Here is a 20,000-nt window from a genome sequence, read left to right on the forward strand (position 1 = left end):
AGGAGGATCAAGATTGGTAGCCATAAATCGACTTCTCCTCCATAAATCTGTCCAAGCCCCTTTTACAGCTATCCAGGTTAGTGGCCATCACCACCTCCTGTGGCAGCATATTCCAAACACCAATCACACGTTGCGTGAAGAAGTGTTTCCTTTGATTAGTCCTAATTCTTCCCCCCAGCATTTTCAATGGATGCCCCCTGGTTCTAGTATTGTGAGAAAGAGAGAAAAATTTCTCTCTGTCAACATTTTTTACCCCATGCATAATTTTATAGACTTCAATCATATCCACCCTCAACTGTCCTTGGCTCATTCCGCACATGCAGAATAATGCACTTTCAAACTGCTTTCAGTGCTCTTTGAAGCTGTGCGGAATGGCAAAATCCACTTGCAAACAGTTGTGAAAGTGGTTTGAAAACGCATTATTTTGCGTGTACGGAAGGGGCCCTTGAGAACTGTTGGACCGCAGCGAGTTGTGAAGCAAACCTGTGAAGCAAAGCCTCCAACATTTTCAACCTTGTCCCTTACCTGGTGGAACGTTCTGTGTAGGGCAGGGGTGTCCAATTCTGGCACCATAGATGTTCATGGACTACGATTGCCATCAGTCCCTGCCAGCATGGTCAATTGGACACCCCTGGAAGGGGATGATGGGAACTGTAGTCCATAACATCTGGAGGGCCACGAATTTGGCACCTATGATGGAGACAGTGCTGACCTTGGGGAACAAGTGGTCTGATTGGGTATAGAGCAGCTTCGTAGGGAGAGGTGCGGCTTAGTGGTATTCCATCTGCTTGGCCTGCAAAAGGTCCCTGGTTCGATCCCTGGCGTCTCCAGTTGAGGACCAGGCAATGGGTGATGTGAAAGACTTTGGTTTTGAGTCCCTGGAGAGCTTCTACTGACACCTACTTTCGACTCTTCTCCATCTGCAAAAAAAGGAAAAGATCAGTATCTGCATAAAACCATAGAGTTTCAAAGGATTGCTAGAGTAGTGTAATGTCCCTTCTAGGGCCCCTGCCCTCCCTGCATGCCCCCGTGACCTCCACCAGTTCCCAGCTGCTGGCCAGAGACCTTCTATGTGGGTTTGTGCATGCTTCAATATAAAACAATACTAATTTCTGTGCACCAAATGGGAAAATTCACACACTCCCTATCACAGTAACTTATGTGTATCTCCCTGCGGTTGCTATCTCCCTTCACTGGTCCATTTCATTGGACCAGAGAAAAATTGGAGTGTTTTCAGGGAAAGCCTGCAAATGTGAAATGCAAGAGGTTGGCTCTCTTTCCTTCTCGCCTGACCTAGAAGGTCTCCCACCGAGAGGCAATTCAAAAGACCCTTCTGATGTTGTCCCTGCACAAAAGAGAATGAGAGCAACCCATTCCTCTTCTTGTGGCTTTTGCTCTGGAATTCCAATAAGGTTAGGAGGATGAAGGGACTTGGCCAGCCTGATCATTAGGGGATGCCGAGTTAAGCCAGCGGGGTCAATTTCCAATGCAGAAATTAGCCTGCCGCTGCTGAGGACGATTACCCTCAACCCGCCGTCATTTGGAGTTGATCTGGTTTATTTTCTATTGGGTTAAACATTTCTCTGAGGCTGGATGCAGAAGTAACCTGGGTTTTAGAAGCGTCTCTGAACATCAGAGCCAGCATGGAGTTGTGGTTAAGAGCAGGTGGGGAGAGGAAGGGAAAAGAGCCTGTAAGCCACCCTGAGTCTCCTTACAGGAGAGAAAGGTGGGGTATAAATCTCCTCCTCCTCCTCCTCCTCCTCCTCCTCATCTTCTTTCTTCTTCTTCTTCTTCTTCTTCTTCTTCTTCTTCTTCTTCTTCTTCTTCTTCTTCTTCTTCTTCTTCTTCTTCTTCTGTACACTCCCACACACGCCAGCTGGGTGACCTTGGGCTAGTCACAGCTTCTCGGAGCTCTCTCAGCCCCACCCACCTCACAGGGTGTTTGTTGTGAGGGGGGAAGGGCAAGGAGATTGTAAGCCCCTCTGAGTCTCCTGCAGGAGAGAAAGGGGGGATATAAATCCAAACTCTTCCTCTTCTTCTTCTTCTTCTTCTTCTTCTTCTTCTTCTCTTCCTCTTCTTCTCTTCTTCTTTTTCTTTTTCTTTTTCTTCTTCTTCTTCTTCCTCCTCCTCCTCCTCCTCCTCCTCCTCCTTCTTCTTCTTCTTCTTCTTGCCTTTCAGAAATAGACATGCTACTGAAATAATCCAGATTCTTTTTTAAAAAATCCAGCGAAATCACAGCTGACTTCCGGGGGCCCCGTGGAGTTTTCAAGGCAAGGGATGTTTAGAGGGGTTCTTAGTTGCCAAGGTCAAGGCTGGGAGTGTATGACTGACCCAAGGTCACCCATCAAGTTTCAATGGCAAAGTGGGGATTCAAACCTGGGTTTCCCAGATCCTAGTCTGACACCTTAACCACTACACCATGTCGCATCTCATGCTCAGGTTCAGAACATATGCACCCCTAAGGCACCTGTGATTGCATCCTCCCAAGATTTTGAAGAAGGTTATAGAAACCATCTAGGGGAGAGAGCCAGCATGGAATAGTGGTCGCCGTGTCAGAGAAGGGAACCGGAAACCCGGCTTCAAATTCCCCTACGATCATTCCCCCTCTTTCAGCTTTGCCTACCTCCCAGGGCTGTTAAGAGTCAAAATGGGAAAGGGAGAAAGTAGGTGTGCTCCTGTGAACTCTTTGGAGGAATGTCAAGATGCAAAGGCAGTGGATGGACAGATATTTGGATTGAGGCCCCAAGCTCAAAGGCAGACGTTTCCCCGTGTGTGGCTGTTAGGCCATGAAAGGGTGGAAAACCCGACCAAAGACAGTGATCTAGTTTTCCTCTAGGGTTATTATTTATTATTTTTTAATGATTTATTTATTGCATTTATATACCGCCCTCCCCCGGAGGGCTCAGGGCGGTGAACATGGATACATGGATAGAGCCCAGAATAAAATCAATAGGTCTCAAATAATTAAATAAATCCTAATGTAATAGCTCTATACACTTAAAAACCATTAAAACCCCATTAAAAGCAGCATGTTGGTACCAAATTAGAATAAATATACAGCAGATGGCGACCTACTAACTAATCCCCTAAAAAATGAGCTCCAGGTTGGGGCATTCCTGGAGATTAGAACTCAGCACTTTTGGAGGGCACGGTTTGGGGGAAAGAAGGACACAGCCTGGTATAATGCCCCAAATCCCACCTTCTGAAGTTACCATTTTCTCCTGGACAACCGATCTCAGTGATCTGGAAATCAGTTGTAATTTTGGGAAATCTCCAGGCCCCACCTGGAGGTTGGCAACTGTAGTGTGAGAGGTTTCAATTCCAAATTGCAAGGGGGGGGGGTTAAGCAAACAGTTTCAAACCCCCTTTTCCTCTCCCAACCCAATCCTGCTCCAAATGGCATGAAATTCATACCTTGAGGACGCTGGGCGTTCTCTCGTTAGACCTTGAAACACACATCTTACTGGTGGCTGCCTTTCCTAGTCACGTCTGGCGAAATCCAAGTATGAAATAATTTTCTCCTTCTTGTACGCTCTTTGAGGAGAACCGCTGTGGATTCAAGCACGGGTGCTTTCAAATTTGGGAGAGGAGGGAAGTAAATAAAGAAGCCAACAGACAGACATTGCTTTGCTTTGGCTCTGCATCGGTAACCTTTCTCCCCTCTTTATTGCGTTTCCAGGACGGAATCGGTTGCTGAAAAGATGCTGACTAATTGGTTTACCTTCCTGCTCTACAAATTCCTCAAGGTAAGATCGTCTTCTTCGTGAGGGACCTTTCTACTAATCTTGCATCCCTACTTTCTCTCTCTCCACCTCTCTGGCCCCTTCCACTCATGTAGAATAATGTACATTCAATCCACTATCACAGTGATGGCGAACCTTTTTGAGACCGAGTTCCCAAATTGCAAACCAAAACCCACTTATTTATCACAAAGTGCCGACGCAGCAATTTAGCCTGAATACTGAGGTTTTAGTTTAGAAAAAATGGTTGGCTCTAAGGCGTGTGTTTCTCGGGAGTAAGCTTGGTGGTAGTTGGTGGCTTTGCTTTGAAGCAACTGTGCAACTCTTCCAATGGGTGAATTACGACTCAGAAGCAAGCCCCATTGCCAGCAACCGAGCTTACTCCCATGTAAAGGATCGCGCTTTAGTTCTTTGCATGAAAATCAGTGGGGTTTAACAGCACTTAACAGGGTTACCTACACTGCTTCCCCAAAACTAGGACTTAGGTTTAATGCTAATAATTGAGCCCAGTGGCTCAGGCCAGCCTAGATGTGTGGGGGGGAGAGACACTCTGCGAGTGCCCACAAAGCGGGCTCCGAGTGCCACCTCTGGCACCAGTGTCATAGGTTCGCCACCACTGCACTATCACAATTGTTTGAAAGTGGATTTTGCTATTCCACACAGTAAAATCCAGCTTCAAAGTGCGTTGAGAGTGGATCGAAAGTCCCTTATTGCGAATGTGCAGAAGGAGCCTCTGTTTCTCTTTCTCAAGAATGTTGTTTTAGTATGCATGCTTAGCTTCACCAAGGTGCGTAACTTGGTTAGGAAAGCAGGAAATGCATATTATGAAGAAATAAAAATGTTGTAGAGTCTCTATCTCAGGGGTCTGCAACCTGTGGCTCTCCAGGTGTTCGTGGACTACAATTCCCATCAGCCCCTGCTAGCATGGCCCAATGGGTCCTGCTGGCAGGGGCTGATGGGAATTGTAGTCCATGAACATCTGGAGAGCCACAGGTCGCAGACTCCTGTTCTATCCAATCCAAAATGGCAACACGGGTCTATCGAGTACAAAATTGTAGCCAGGCCGAATTCAGGCAGAATTGGGGGTGCTTAAACACACATGTGTACTTCGAAAGGCCCGTTTCCAGTGGAAACCCATCCCACTTGTAGTTGCAGTAAAAAACAACCCCCCCCCCCAAAAAAAAACCTCTTAAGGAATATTCAGAGTATGAATATTATAACATGCAGAGGTGGGATCCAGCAGGTTCTCACCAGTTCCCAAGAGTGGGTTACGAATTATTTGTGAGTGCCGAGAGGGGGTTACTAATTGGGTCCGCTGTTCCGTTAGAAATTCCATTAGGTCCAAAAATCACAAAGTCCTGTTGTTTCCTATGTGGCTGGTTAGCGAAGGTAGAAAACGGGATCATTCTCCCTGTTGGGCTGTTTTAAAAACATGTTTTAGAAATATGGTAAAGTTCCTTGTTTCAGGAAAGTCTCCTTCTTTTGATTCCTAGAAACAAAATTAAGTACTTGAAAGTATTAAGTATTTAACAGGCAGTCAATTAGAGGAGAAGTCGTTGTTTCTGTTGGCAGCAGACGAGAGGACTTGCTATAATGAGTTTAAATTAAGGACAGAAAGATACCAGCTGGAAATTAGGAACTTTTGTTTACAGTAAGAGTTTTTTACAGTAACAGAGAAATTATTAAAGCCCCGCCCCCGAAATGCCCGGCCAACGCCCCCGTCGTGCCCCGCCCCGCCCCATTGGTGCTATGCCACTGTTTGAATCCCACCACCATGGGAACCTGTCACTAAAATGTTTGGATCCCACCACTGATAACGTGTCATAAAAAACTGGAGTGTGGATCCATTCCTCGCCCTGACCTGGATGGGGCAGGCCAAGATCTCAGAAGCTAAGCAGGGTTGACTCTGATTAGGACTTGAATGGAAGCTCTCCAAGGAAGCAGCCAACAGCCAACCAGTCCTGAATGTCTCTTGCCTTCAAACCTCTGAGATATCTGCATAAGTCAGCGACAACTTGAAGGCACTGTGCACTCACACAGAGATACCTTCCCCATCACGTCTCATGGCATCTCCCAGACATCCGGTTTCCCCAGTCCTTGCAGTCTGGGGATGAGTTGTAATTGTGGGGGGTTCCCAGGTCCCACCTGGAAATTGGCATCCCCAGTGGTGCCCTTCTGATGCCATCTTCCACCAGTAGGTGAAGACTTTTTTTCTTTCTGGTTGTGGTGGGCTTTCCGGGCTGTGTGGCCACGGTCTGGTAGCTCTGTGGCTGGCATTTTCAGAGGTGCATCACAGAGGGCAGTCTGTTACATACTGTGTCCAGTGAGAAGGGACTGTTTAGTGGGGTATATATTAAGGTGACCAGACGTCCCGCTTTTGGCGGGACAGTCCCGCCTTAAACCAATCCGTCCCGCGTCCCGCGTGGTTTTTTTTAACTGTCCCGATTTTGCCTTCTGGGGCGCTCCCCTTTTCCCGCCCTGTCACAGGGCGGGAAACAGGGGAGTGCCCCAGAAGGCAGTGCGGCAGCCTCCCGTGAGCTCCTGCGGCCTTGCGTGCATGCGCGCCCCCATCCCAGTTTAAAAAGGTGACAATCTGGTCACCTTAGTATATATTGTCCACGTCCCAGGGTGTATATTGTCCATATATATATACACACTTCTCTCTGTGATACACCTCTGAAGATGCCAGCCACAGATGCAGGCAAAACGTTAGGAACAAGATCCACCAGACCACAGCCACACAGCCTGGAAAGCCCACAACAACCACCTGAGTCTGGCTGTGAAAGCCTTCGACAATACTTTTTTTCCTTTCATTTGCCATTCTCTCAATGATCCTTCCTTCTCCCTTCTGTAGTATATTGCTTGGGGTTTTTTTGTTCTGTTCTTGGTATGCTTTTTCAGCTCTGGTTTTTAATGGGCATCTCCTATTCTAATAACAAATCTTTGCACACTTAAATGCAATGGCTGGAGCTGTGAACAGGCAAGAAAGATCTTTCTACAAACCTGAAAAGGGCCTCAGGTTTTGCAATAAAAAAAAGAATCTGGAATAAAAAATGCATTGGGGGCTCAAAAAATCATCAAATGATAAAAGGAGTGCCTGTAGCTTGAAGTGAGAGATTCCCTCAGTGCCTGTTGCTAGGCAGTCATGGGTTTCAGGCCTCTGTTTCTGTAAGTTAAAAACGGGGGAGGGGGCAGAGCCTTTCCGGGGCTAATATGGCCTTTGAGGGAGTCTGAAGAGGGCATGGCTTAGGGCATAGATGTCAAACTCGCGCCCCTCCAGATGTTATGGACTACAGTTCCCATCATCCCCTGCCACCATGATGCTGGCAGGGGGTGATGGGAACTGTAGTCCATAACATCTGGAGGGCCACAAGTTTGACACCTGTGGTTTAGTGAGTGGAGAGGCCTCAGTGTAGAGTCCACCCTCCAAAGCAGCTATTTTCTCCTTTGGATCTGGAGATGCGAGGGCCCCACATCATTGAAGATGTTAAAGGTTGTGGCGCTGCACCTCCTCCACCCCACCTCCAGAGGGTGCTTGTGCCATCCCTCCTCCCCCTCCACGAGTGCTGTTCCTCTTGTCCTCACCCCCACTCTCCTGGGAGTGCCTGAAGGGCCATCACGGCCACACCAGAACAGCGTGCCTCCTCTCCGCACGTTCGTGCGAGAGACCAAGCAACGGTGGGGTTTCAGCCATTCCTTTGCGGCAGCAGGCACGGGTGCGATGATCTGCTTTGGTGGCGACTGTGAGGACCGTCTCCTCTTCCTCCCCGCCCCCTTTGATAGGTTGATGCCATGTGTGTGTGGGGGGCTCCGGGTTTGGGAGTCGGGGTGGGGGCATACAACCCTGAGGTAGCTGTGGCTGCAGTCCGGGATGGGCAACACGCCCATCCCTGGACAAAAATTAACACCAAAACCTTAAGGAGCAGCAGTGGCGTAGAAGGTTAAGAGCTCGTGTATCTAATCTGGAGGAACCGGGTTTGATTCCCCGCTCTGCCGCCTGAGCTGTGGAGGCTTATCTGGGGAATTCAGATTAGCCTGGGCACTCCCACACACGCCAGCTGGGTGACCTTGGGCTAGTCTCAGCTTCTGGGAGCTCTCTCAGCCCCACCTACCTCACAGGGCGTTTGTTGTGAGGGGGGAAGGGCAAGGAGATTGTAAGCCCCTTCGAGTCTCCTGCAGGAGAGAAAGGGGATATATAAATCCAAACTACTACTCCTCCTCTTCCTCTTCTTCTTTCTTCTTTCTCTTCTTCCTCTTCCTCTTCCTCTTCCTCTTCCTCTTTTTCTTCTTCTTCTTCTTCTTCTTCTTCTTCCTCTTCTTCTTTTTCCTCTTCCTCTTCCTCTTCCTCTTCCTCTTCCTCTTCCTCCTCCTCCTCCTCCTCCTCCTCCTCCTCCTCCTCCTCCTCTCTTCCTCTCTTCTTCTTTCTTTCTTTCTTCTTCCTCTTTCCTCTTCCTCTCCTCTTCCTCTTTTCTTCTTCTTCTTCTTTCTTCTTCTTCCTCTTTTTTTCTTTTTTCTCCTCTTCCTCTTCCTCTCTTCTCCTTCTTCCTCTTCCCTTCTTCCTCCCCCTCCTCCTCCTACCCCTCCTCCCTCCCTCCTCCCCTCCTCCCCCTCCTCCCCTCCCTCCCTTCCCTCCTCCTCCTCCTCCTCCTCTTCTTCTTCTTCTTCTTCTTCTTCTTCTTCTTCTTCTTCTTCTTCTTCTTCTTCTTCTTCTTCTTCTTCTTCTTCTTCTTCTTCTTCTTCTTCTTCTAAATCTGATTCGGTGCTCTGCCTGGACTGGTTAAATATGTGCCCTCCCTAGAATCTCCATAAAGACTTGGGTTGCTGCAACATGTACCAGTCGGAGCTTCCTGATCAGTTTTGCATTTCGCTGCAAACAACTGGCCAATAATGCCAGGGCAGCGTCTGGCTGGCCGCCCCTCAACAGACACAGCTGGGTATCAACAGCATACTTAAGGCAACCCAGCAGAGGTGGGATCCAGCAGGTTCTCACAGGTTCCCGAGAGTAGGTTACTAATTATTTGTGTGTGCCGAGAGGGGGTTACTAATTGGTGATTTTGCCACGTGATTTTTGCCTTAGTTACGCCCCTCCTCTCCGCAGTAGCGTGCAGAACTTGAAGCAGTCTAGCAGGAGGTGCACCGGCGTGCGTGGCAGCCTGCGCCTGCATGTATTCGTTTCCCGCCCAAAGACCGGCGCAGCGGCTGTGTCCTTGCCGCAGCCCCGCCCAGCAATGCCCCGCCCCCGGAATGCCCGGCCACACCCCAGTCATGCCCCGCCCAGCCCCATTGGCGCTACGCCACAGTTTGAATCCCACCACCATGGGAACCTGTTACTAAAATTTTTGGATCCCACCACTGCAACCCAGGCCAAAACTATGGACCAACTGGGCAAGGGGGCGTGTGTAGAACATCTTGCTAAGCAGAAACAGGCAATGTTAAACCACCTCTGCTTGTCTCCAGCCAAGAAAAACCTATGGGGTTGCCATAAGTTGGCTTCAAAAACATTAAATTAAAAAAAAGGTGCCATAAAGTCTAGTATGCTCAATCAAACCCTGCCAAGGTGTTTGGGGTTTGTGACGTGCCTCCAATAGCCAGGGGCAAGCACTCAATAGAGACCCAATTACCACTGGTACAGATCTATCTTCCTCCTATGATCTGCCACCTCTTGTGGCAGGGAAAGTTCTGAATGACCCCGGAAGGTCACTTTAGAGGGTCCCACTATCAGATTCCTATTTCTAGCAGAAGCAGGGGAAGGGGGGGACGGGCGGAGGTGAATGGCCGAAAGCTTTGCTGTCATAATAGGCTATTTTATTTTCCCCCCATTCGCTTTCTTGTCTCCTTGCCTTGAGCCCGAGAAACGCTGGGCCGATAAGGGCCATAGGCAGCCACGCGGCGGCAATATGCTACAGGGAGATAAGGTAATTAAGTGCAGGCAGGTGTCGGAGGGGACAAGAGGGCCCACTCTGGCTTCAGCGAGAGCAGCCCAGCTTCCTTCGCAGGGATTTGCAGGGAGCGCAGGGCCGAAACGGTGCTTCTGAATTCGGGACGAGCAGCAGGATGGGGGCCGGGGCTAGAAAGCTGGTGGACGTGAGAAGTCAAAGGGAAGAGATGGGCCGAGGAGCGGAAGGGGACAGCAGAGGGACGAAAGACAGGTTTGTTGGCTCTTGAGCCAGGTCGGGAATGAAAAGGCAAAATTCCAACCGAACAAGACTGATCTTGAACGTCACCGAATATGCAGACGTGGCACAGATGGCTGCGGTTAAAAGAGACAAGAATACGGGCAGTTTTCTGAAAGACTGGAAATCCTTTGTGAACTACTTATTGAAAACATGGAAGAAGAAGAAGAAGAAGAAGAAGAAGAAGAAGAAGAAGAAGAAGAAGAAGAAGAAGAAGAAGAAGAAGAAGAAGAAGAAGAAGAAGAAGAAGAAGAAGAAGAAGAAGAAGAGGGGGGGTGGAGGAGGAGGACGAGGAGGAGGAGTTTGGATTTATATCCCCCCTTTCTCTCCTGTAGGAGACTCAAAGGGGCTGACAATCTCCTTGCCCTTCCCCCCTCACAACAAACACCCTGTGAGGTAGGTGGGGCTGAGAGAGCTCCGAGAAGCTGTGACTAGCCTAAGGTCACCCAGCTGGCGTGTGTGGGAGTGCACAGGCTAATCTGAATTCCCCAGATAAGCCTCCACAGCTCAGGCGGCAGAGCTGGGAATCAAACCTAGTTCCTCCAGATTAGATATACGAGCTCTTAACCTCCTACGCCACTGCTGCTCCTCTCCAAACAGAGAAACAACAGCAGGGTGGGCTCCATGGAATTGTACTCCCCGAGGGTCCTGCCCCTTCTCAAACATCTCCCTTTCCAGGCTCCATTCTCTACGTCTCCAGGTATTACACAATTCAGAGTGGGCAGCCTTAGCTGTCACCTAGATGGGCTGGGAGCCCTGGGTCCCTTGGCTTCCCCTGGGTCCCTTGGCTGTTGTCCCGTTCTCCTCCTTGCTTTTGAAGTTTCCTAGGAGGCCACCGTGGGGTAGTGTTTTAAGGTGTCAGACTAGGACTTGGGAGTCCCAGGTTCAAATCCCTACTCTGCCATGGAAGCTTGTTGGGTGAAATTGGCCCAGCCCTGACCTTGGCTAGGATTTGGATGGGAGACCTCCAAGGAATACCTGGCAGGCAATGGCAAGCCACCTCAGAACGTCACTTGTTTTGAAACCCCTATGGGGTCTGCAACCTGTGGCTCTCCAGAGGTTCATGGAGTACAATTCCCATCAGCCCCTGCCAGCATGGCCAATTGGCCATGAACCTCTGGAGAGCCACAGGTTGCAGACCCCTGCTTGGGGTTGCCATAAGTCAGATGTGATGTGACTCCAAAGGAAGAAAGGGAGAGAGGGAGGGAGGGAGGGAGGGAGGGAGGGAGGGAGGGAGGGAGGGAGGGGGGAGGAAGGAAGGAAGGAGGGAAGGAAGGAAGGAAGGAAGGAAGGAAGGAAGGAAGGAAGGAAGGAAGGAAGGAAGGAAGGAAGGAAGGAAGGAAGGAGTCAGATGTGATGTGACTCCAACGGAAGGAAGGGAGGGTGGGAGGGAGGGAGGGAGGAGTCAGATGTGATGTGACTCCAACAGAAGAGAGGGAGGGAGGGAGGAAGGAGTCAGATGTGATGTGACTCCAACGGAAGGAAGGAAGGAAGGAAGGAAGGAAGGAAGGAAGGAAGGAAGGAAGGAAGGAAGGAAGGAAGGAAGGAAGGAAGGAAGGAAGGAAGGAAGGAAGGAAGGAGTCAGATGTGATGTGACTCCAACGGAAGGAAGGGAGGGTGGGAGGGAGGGAGGGAGGAGTCAGATGTGATATGACTCCAACGGAAGGAAGGGAGGGTGGGAGGGAGGAAGGGAGGGAGGAAGGAGTCAGATGTGATGTGACTCCAACGGAAGGAAGGAAGGAAGGAAGGAAGGAAGGAAGGAAGGAAGGAAGGAAGGAAGGAAGGAAGGAAGGAAGGAAGGAAGGAAGGAAGGAAGGAAGGAAGGAAGGAAGGAAGGAAGGAAGGAAGGAAGGAAGGAAGGAAGGAAGGAAGGAAGGAAGGAGTCAGATGTGATGTGACTCCAACGGAAGGAAGGGAGGGTGGGAGGAGAGAGGGAGGAGTCAGATGTGATGTGACTCCAACAGAAGAGAGGGAGGGAGGGAGGAAGGAGCGAGTCCAGATGTGATGCTGAGAAACTCCAAACGGGAAGAGGAAGGAAGGGTAGGAAGGAAGGAAGGGAGGGAGGGAGGAAGGGAGGGGGGGGAGGAAGGAAGGGAGGGTAGGAAGGAAGGAAATGGAGGGAGGGTAGGAAGGAAGGAAGGAAGGAAGGGAAGGAAGGAAGGAAGGAAGGAAGGAAGGAAGGAGTCCAGATGTGATGTGACTCCAACGGAAGGGAGGGGTGGGCCGGGAGGAAGGGAGGGCGAAGGGAGGGAGGAGGAGGGAGGGAGTGGGAGGGGAGGGAGGGGAAGTGGGAGGGAAGGAAGCGAAGGAAGCTGTTACGAAGGAAGGAAGGAGGCGAAGGAAGGAAGGAAGGAAGGAAGGAAGGAAGGAAGGAAGCGAAGGAAGGAAGGAAGGAAGGAAGGAAGTGAAGCGAAGGAAGGAAGGAAGGAAGGGCGAAGTGAGTCCGATGATGATGACTCCAACGGAAGGAAGGTAAAGGATGAAGGGAAGGAAGGAAGGAAGGAAGGAAGGAAGGAAGGAAGGAAGGAAGGAAGGAAGGAAGGAAGGAAGGAAGGAAGGAAGGAAGGAAGGAAGAAAGGAAGGAAGCAGCGCGAAGGAAGGAAGGAAGGGAAGGCAGAGCAGGCAGGCAGGTGCAGGCAGGTGGCAGAAAAGAAAGAAAGAAAGAAAGAAAGAAAGAAAGAAAGAAAGAAAGAAAGAAAGAAAGAAAGAAAGAAAGAAAGAAAGAAAGAAAGAAAGAAAGAAAGAAAGAAAGAATATCAGGATGCTGGTTTATGTCTTCCTGCCCTGACCGTCTAAACATATCAACCTGTCAAGGGGCCACAACTTCTGACCATCATCTCTTGAGTTACACAAAATTCTTCTTCAGGCTTGATTCAAATGGCAAAGGGGAGGAACTATCATGTTACCTCCAATTTATGTCAAGTCTGAAGAGAGCACCACGTGACTCTTCGGAGTTAGAACCACGCTGTCTTTCAGTGATCTCAGGCAATATTCAGGGACAGGGGAGCGCACAGGAAATCTCCCTTTGGATATCCCAAAATAGCCATGAGCTCAATCTGTCTCCAGTGTTGAATGGCCACCGCGGGTCCCTTGCCGAGCAGAGAACAGATGTAAATGGAAACCAGGTAGATCTAGGTTAGCAATGCGGGAGTTTAATTATAGCAAACCGTGAGGCGGGTGGAGTTCCTCCCAAAGATTCTTAGAGAATCCAAGAGGAAAATACAGAGCAGTGAGAAGTACGTCAGAAGAATGGGCCATGCCTTAGTTGGAATATCTTTGTATGTAAACAGGAAGCTGAGGTGATATTATAATGAGCTGACCTATTAGACCTATGGATTGGCCATTGGTCAGTCAGATAGCCACTGCTGACATGTTAGTGAGCATGGACATCAGAAGTTGTAACATTAACTTGATTTCTTTGTTTGAGCAGAGCAGAGTATAGTAGAGATGTATGATGTGTAGCCAAGATGTAGTCTTAAGTGTATAGTTAGTACTGTAAATGTGTAACAGAACAGTACAGCATTTATTTTATTCCATGTAACCCTACCCTTTAAGTCTGTAAACTTTTACATAAAGCAGCTCAAAGTATCTCTGGCTCTTTTTTCTCTACTGAATGCTGCTTCTGTATCTCTTTATACGTGTACGCAGAATGCCTTGGTTTGATTGGAATTCTATCTCGCTTCCAGTGAGGCAGGCTAGGATAGGAAGGGTCAAGCAGGATAGGAACGCCAAAGGAATCCAGTTGATCCAGGCTAAGGGGCTACCTTTCTGAACACTGAATTGTAGCTTTTGATGGTGCGGAGCTATCGCAGTGGCTTGGCAGCCCTCAGGAAGTGGGTGGGACATGCTAAAAGATGGGGGGGGGTGTCGAGCAACGCAGCCATCTTGAAACGCTTGTGTGATGTCTCTTTGTCCCCCTGCAGGAATGCGCCGGTGAGCCCCTCTTCTCCCTGTTCTGCGCCATCAAGCAGCAAATGGAAAAAGGCCCCATCGACTCCATCACTGGGGAAGCGCGGTACTCCTTGAGCGAGGACAAGCTCATTCGGCAGCAGATAGACTACAAGACCCTGGTGAGCCATTCACGGAGCGTGGCCGTATCTCTCTGTTACCCTGCCTGCCTGTCTGCCTGCCTGTCTGCCTGCTTCTTTCTTTCTTTCTTTCTTTCTTTCTTTCTTTCTTTCTTTCTTTCTTTCTTTCTTTCTTTCTTTCTTTCTTTCTTTCTTTCTTTCTTTCTTTCTTTCTTTCTTTCTTTCTTTCTTTCTTCCTTCCTTCCTTCCTTCCTTCCTTCCTTCCTTCCTTCCTTCCTTCCTTCCTTCCTTCCTTCCGTTGGAGTCACATCACATCTGACTCCTTCCTTCCTTCCTTCCTTCCTTCCTTCCTTCCTTCCTTCCTTCCTTCCTTCCTTCCTTCCTTCCTTCCTTCCTTCCGTTGGAGTCACATCACATCTGACTCCTTCCTTCCTTCCTTCCTTCCTTCCTTCCTTCCTTCCTTCCTTCCTTCCTTCCTTCCTTCCTTCCTTCCTTCCTTCCTTCCTTCCTTCCTTCCTTCCTCCCTCCCTCCCTCCCTCCCTCCCTCCCTCCCTCCCTCCCATTGGAGTCACATCACATCTGACTCCTCCTTCTTTCGCCCACTACTCCTGGCATGCTTAATTTGGGGCTGGCAGCTGTGCAGCGGGGCTGAAGTCTGGTCTCCTCACGTTTCTGTTTACACACGAGGAGGCAGCCCAGCGCCTGCCTCACAGCTGCTTGCTAGTTTCAACCGGCCTTTCCTTTGGCTGCTTCTCTTAACTCTGCTGATATTCTGTGATGTTAATTCCTGGTCAGGAACGCGTAGGCGAAGACAGTCTATCAGATCCCCTGCTCCCCAGCCATATAGGGCAGTGGTGGCGAACCTATGGCATGGGTGCCAGAGGTGGCACTCAGAGCCCTCTTTGCGGGCACCCGCAAACAGAGTCACCCCCCCTACACACACATCTAGGCTGGCCTGGGCTGCCAGGCTCGATTATTAGCATTAAACCTAAGACCTAGTTTTGGGGAAGTAGTGTAGGTAACCCTGTTGAGCGCTGTTAAACCCTGCTGATTTTCATGCAAAGAACTAAAGTGCGATCCTTTACCTGGGAGTAAGCTCGGTTGCTGGCAATGGGGCTGGCTTTTGAGTAAACCCTCCTAGGGTCATGATTCACCCGTTGGAAGAGTTGCACGGTTGCTTCAAAGCAAAGCCACCGACTACCACCAAGTTTACTCCTGAGTAACGCACGCCTCGGGGTGTTTTCTAAACTAAAACCTCAGTATTCAGGCTAAATTGCCGTGTTGGCACTTTGCGATAAATAAGTGGGTCTTGGGTTGCCATTTGGGCACTCGGTCTCGAAAAGGTTCACCATCACTGGTATAGGGCAGTGATGGCGAACCTATGGCACAGGTGCCAGAGGTGGCACTCAGAGTCCTCTCTGTGGGCACGCACAAACAGAGCTCATCATGTGGGGGGGGGAATTGCCCCCCCACACGCATCTAGACTGGCCTGGGCCGCTGGGCTCGATTATTAACATTAAACCTAAGACCTAGTTTTGGGGAAGCCGTGTAGGTAACCCTGTTAAGCACTGTTAAACCCCACTGATTTTCATGCAAAGAACTAAAGCACGATCCTTTACCTGGGAGTAAGCTCAGTTGCTGGCAATGTGGCTGGCTTCTGAGTAAACCCTCCTAGGGTCGTGGGTCACCCGTTCGAAGAGTTGCACGGTTGCTTCAAAGCAAAGCCACCGACTACCACCAAGCTTACTCCCGAGTAACGCACGCCTCGGAGCCAAGCATTTCCCCCTAAACTAAAACCTCCGTATTCAGGTTAAATTGCCGTGTTGGCACTTTGCGATAAATATGTCGGTTTTGGGTTGCAGTTTGGGCACTCGGTCTCGAAAAGGTTCGCCATCACTGCTCTACGGGCTTTGGCCTCCTAAGTTAATGTAGGTGTTCTGATACAGGCCGGTTGCGCAAAATCCAGGAAGTCCGCATTGCTAGAAAAGTGGCTTTTCTCTCCCTCCCTCCCTCCCTCCCTCCCTCCCATTCCTTTGAGGCACTCGAATAACACAAAGGAACTGATAGGGCTTCCTCCCGGGGATAGCTTCCCCCCCCCCCCCCCCGTCACTTGGTGCTGTTTGATGTTAATCAGCTTTCCCCTCTTACATCTGAAGGGCTGGCAAATCTGTTCTGATAAGAATCTGAGCAGATTTATGGAGATCCACTCCAGCGCGGAGATTAAAGGACATGAATGAGGCGTTTCAGTCTCTCTCCTCCCCTGCCAGCCCGCCTTTTCCTCTTTCTGCTTGTACAAAAAAGTGATTTTTTTCAAAGTCTCTGAATAGAACATTGTTCCCCTCAGAATAACAATAACAACGGATTTTTTGCTTTCGGTAATTTGTCTCATCGTAACAATGCACAGATGTTATTAAAAAGAGACTCTTCTGTCAGTGGCCATTTCTACTTGGAAATTACTAGTGCTGGCCGCCGTGAAGTGGGGCGCCGTTTGGCACTTTGGTGCCTGAGACAAAAAAAAATATTCCACTATCTCCCTTGAAGGTACCAAGTCCAGATCTTGGACTTCCTGGGTCTCTTGCAGTCCTGATTTCCAGCTTTTCATTCCTGCTGTTCTGACGCAGTGGCATAACGTCACAGGAGACTGGGGGGCATCTTGCAATGGGCGGGCAGGGGCATGGCGGGGCGCAGGGCACACATATGCCCCGGGTGCAGTTCCCCCTCACTACGGCTCTGTTCTGACCCCAAGCTGCCATTTCTTATATGAAACTAGCGGGCCCGGCCACGCGTTGCCGTGGCTGAGTCTGGTGAAGTGGAAAAGAAAGGAAAGGGAAAGCAAACGGTTCAAATATGTGTCATTGCACAATGATTGCAAGGGAGGGGAGGGGCAAAGGGCCCATCGCTCCCCTCCCTCTCTCCCATTCCCTTGCATGGCAACCTGGCCGATCACTCCCTAACGTTCCCCTTTCTTTGCTAGGGTGGGTGGGCCATGTGCAGGTGGCTGGTCCTGTCCCTTTCACTCCCTTCCCTTGCAGGCAAATTATCCAGAGTAAAACATGCTGGGAGGCATGAGCTACGTTGTGTTCAAATTTCAGAGCATTTGGTCCAGCAAACCCCTGGACCCTCCCTCACCTTCCCCTTCCTCCGCTAGGGTGGGTGGGCCATGTGCAGATGGCCCGCCCCATCCCTTTCACTCCATAAGGCAGTGGTTTTCAAGGAAGGCATGGTTGGTTCCCTTGTATCAGAGGGTGTTTTTTTGACGGCCAGCAGATGGTGCTGTTGCAGAACAGAACTGTGGTTTCAACTGTCACAGGTGTGGCATGTACACAATAACTGGCACAGTTGTGACATGTACACAACAGGAGGTGTGGAAACAGTATGGAAACCTGGCCGTACACGAATGCGACGTTGTGTGAAAATTTCAAAGCAATCGGTCCAGTAGTTTGGGAGATTACCTGTCAGCAGAAAAACGCACTGATAGATTTTTATATATATAGATGGCCCTATGATTGATTGATTTTCACATTTTTATGTTACGTCCTCTTCTGTATGGTCTCTGAGCTGTTTACAATAAAACCTTCCCCAGTAAACGTTCTGTAAAACACAACTGAACATGAAAATAGGTAGTCCCATAAAGGTAGTCTCCTAGGCACCAGGTCATTATGGACCCATGGGGTGAAATTCCCTCACCACGTTTACTAGGCAGGCTACATTTTATGGGGTGGTTTGCCATTGCCTTCCCTGGTCGTCTGTACTTTATGCCCACCAAGTTGGGTATTCATTTTATTGCCCTTGGAAGGATGGAAGGTTAAGTCAACCTAGAGCCGTGGTGGCGAACCTTTGGCACTCCAGATGTTATGGACTACAATTCCCATCAGCCCCTGCCAGTATGGCCAATTGACCATGCTGGCACGGGCTGATGGGAATTGTAGTCCATAACATCTGGAGAGCCAAAGGTTCGCCACCACTGACCTAGAGCCAGCTACCTGAAAACAACTTCCCTCAGGATCAAACCCAAGTCGTGATGGCAGCACTATAGCTTTCTGTTCTGTGTCATGGGGCTCTTTAGTCAACTGACAATAATAATAAAAGATCCATGAAACGTTGGTCATCTGAATCAACAGATTTTTGGAGAATAAGCCAGGCAACAATTGCCAGGTACAGAGATCGGGCCTGGCAGAGATTGCAATCCTAACAGAATATAGGAAGATCATGATGCGGGGCTTTATCCGGGAGCTGGTTCCAATTTTTGTTTTTTTTTCTTGTAAAGCTTTGCATGCTTTGTTATTTTTTTCCACCAATTGCTGAGCAAGATACCTTTATTTTAAAGTATTGATAAGCTCCCCGTTCTCCCAAATCTAGGGACCCAAAGCAAGCCAAAATCATCATAAGCAGTACTTGTGGAAATGTCATAATGCATCGCTTGCATTGCAAACTATGTCTGATACAAATGGAGCTTTCCCCTGCCCACCCATCTGGATCGGCCTGTAAGAGAGAAGGTGGCCTTCCTAATGTCATATCTTGCTCAGCAATGTTTGGTGAAGAGAAGGTGAAGAGGTGACATGATAGCCATGTTTAGATATCTGAAGGGATGTCATGTGGGTGAGGGAGCAAGCTTGTTTTCTGCTGCTGCAGAGACGAGGACCAGGAGTAACGGGTTCAAGGTGAAGGAAAAGAGATCCCACCTAAACATCAGGAAGAACTTCCTGACAGTCAGGGCTGTTGGACAGTGGAATGCACTACCTTGGAGTGTGGTGGAGTCTCCTTCTTCGGAGGTTTTTAAAGAGAGGCTGAATGGCTGCCTGTCAGGAGTGCTTTGATTGTATCTTCCTGCATGGCAGGGGGTTGGAGTTGGTGGCCCTGGAGGGTCTCTTCCAACTCTATGATTCTACGGATCTATGTGCACAACTGTGTTATCAGTAGTACTGAAAAACAATTAGCACATATGCTCTCCAAACAAACCAGCAAAACCGACAATAACAAGCGGAGAATGGGATCCGCTGACGGGACAAAAACTGAATATTGAAAGACCCAAAGCAGCAATCTATTGCTCCCTCCTGCATTGGAGCCCCACCTTTTGACCACCAAACCCACTAAATACGTTGTCTGATGCGGCCACCCTACGGACCCTACTACTGTAACGAATGACAATCCAATCCCCCCTTCCCCTCCCAGCACACTTTCACATTTGTTGAGGCAAATGATGCTCGGAGACCAAAAGTCACGCTGTGTGACCCGGGCCTGTCAAAAGTATTTTGTAATAAGTCGGGAGGGAACGGCAGAGCAGAGAAGCCGTCGGAAGTGTCTTAAGCATGTCACTCTCTCTGAATGGCTTGCAATGGGTCTGGTGGGCCCCCCCACCCCCAATACTCCTATGTCTCTTGTGCTAACAGCCCAATCAGTTAATATCTGTTGACATCCCATATCTACAAACAGGCTCCCTGGCTACCCTTGGATGAGAGTGCTCAGTGTGTCTCTCTGGTGAAAGCCCAACAGGGCAGTTGTAATGGAGGCAACGGAGCTGTTAATGAAAGATGCGTTCTCTGGAGATCCATTTCTACAGAGCACAGTAGCTCCTAGTTGCATCTGAATAGATACAACCAGAAAACTTAATCCTCCTCCACAACAGAGGGCCTGGTAGAGGAGCGGGCAAAGGATCTGCAACTTTCACTGATCAGTTGCATTCTCAACAGCCATGACCACGGACATTGTCAGAACTTTAAACATTAGGAAGAACTTTCGGGCTGTCTGACACTGCAGAGCTGAAACAATAGCTCTTCAAGTGAGCTTGCAGATATTTATCAGAGACCAAGACTAAACTTAGTCTCAGCTTAATTTGGGGCTGACTTAGGAGCTGAACGACTGCATTTAAATGCGAGAGGGGGTGCTCTGGAGGTACCCCAAGGTGCATTCACCTCTGTTTCACCTCTTTTACTAAGATGTGTTAAAAATTGGGGGTGGGGGGTGGGAAGGGGGGGTACATTTCACTTTTCTCCAGATCACATTTCACCACTCAGGTGAAAAAGAAAAAGGAAAGTCAGAGTGCCTAATAAATACCTCTG

The 20,000-nt window shown here is 49.3% G+C and overlaps 1 protein-coding gene across 1 annotated transcript in view; it reads left to right on the forward strand.

Annotated features, from left to right (window-relative positions):
- PLXNA4 (plexin A4) overlaps positions 1 to 20,000 on the forward strand; it is a 203,752-nt gene that overhangs the window by 106,378 nt on the left and 77,374 nt on the right. Inside the window, exons 16-17 of the mRNA XM_048500707.1 lie at positions 3,680 to 3,746; positions 13,837 to 13,983. Coding sequence (XP_048356664.1) covers positions 3,680 to 3,746; positions 13,837 to 13,983 — 214 coding nt within the window. The remainder of the gene's footprint in view (positions 1 to 3,679; positions 3,747 to 13,836; positions 13,984 to 20,000) is intronic.

Source organism: Sphaerodactylus townsendi, linkage group LG06 (genome assembly GCF_021028975.2).
Source record: "Sphaerodactylus townsendi isolate TG3544 linkage group LG06, MPM_Stown_v2.3, whole genome shotgun sequence".
Classification (NCBI taxonomy): Eukaryota; Metazoa; Chordata; class Lepidosauria; order Squamata; family Sphaerodactylidae; genus Sphaerodactylus; species Sphaerodactylus townsendi.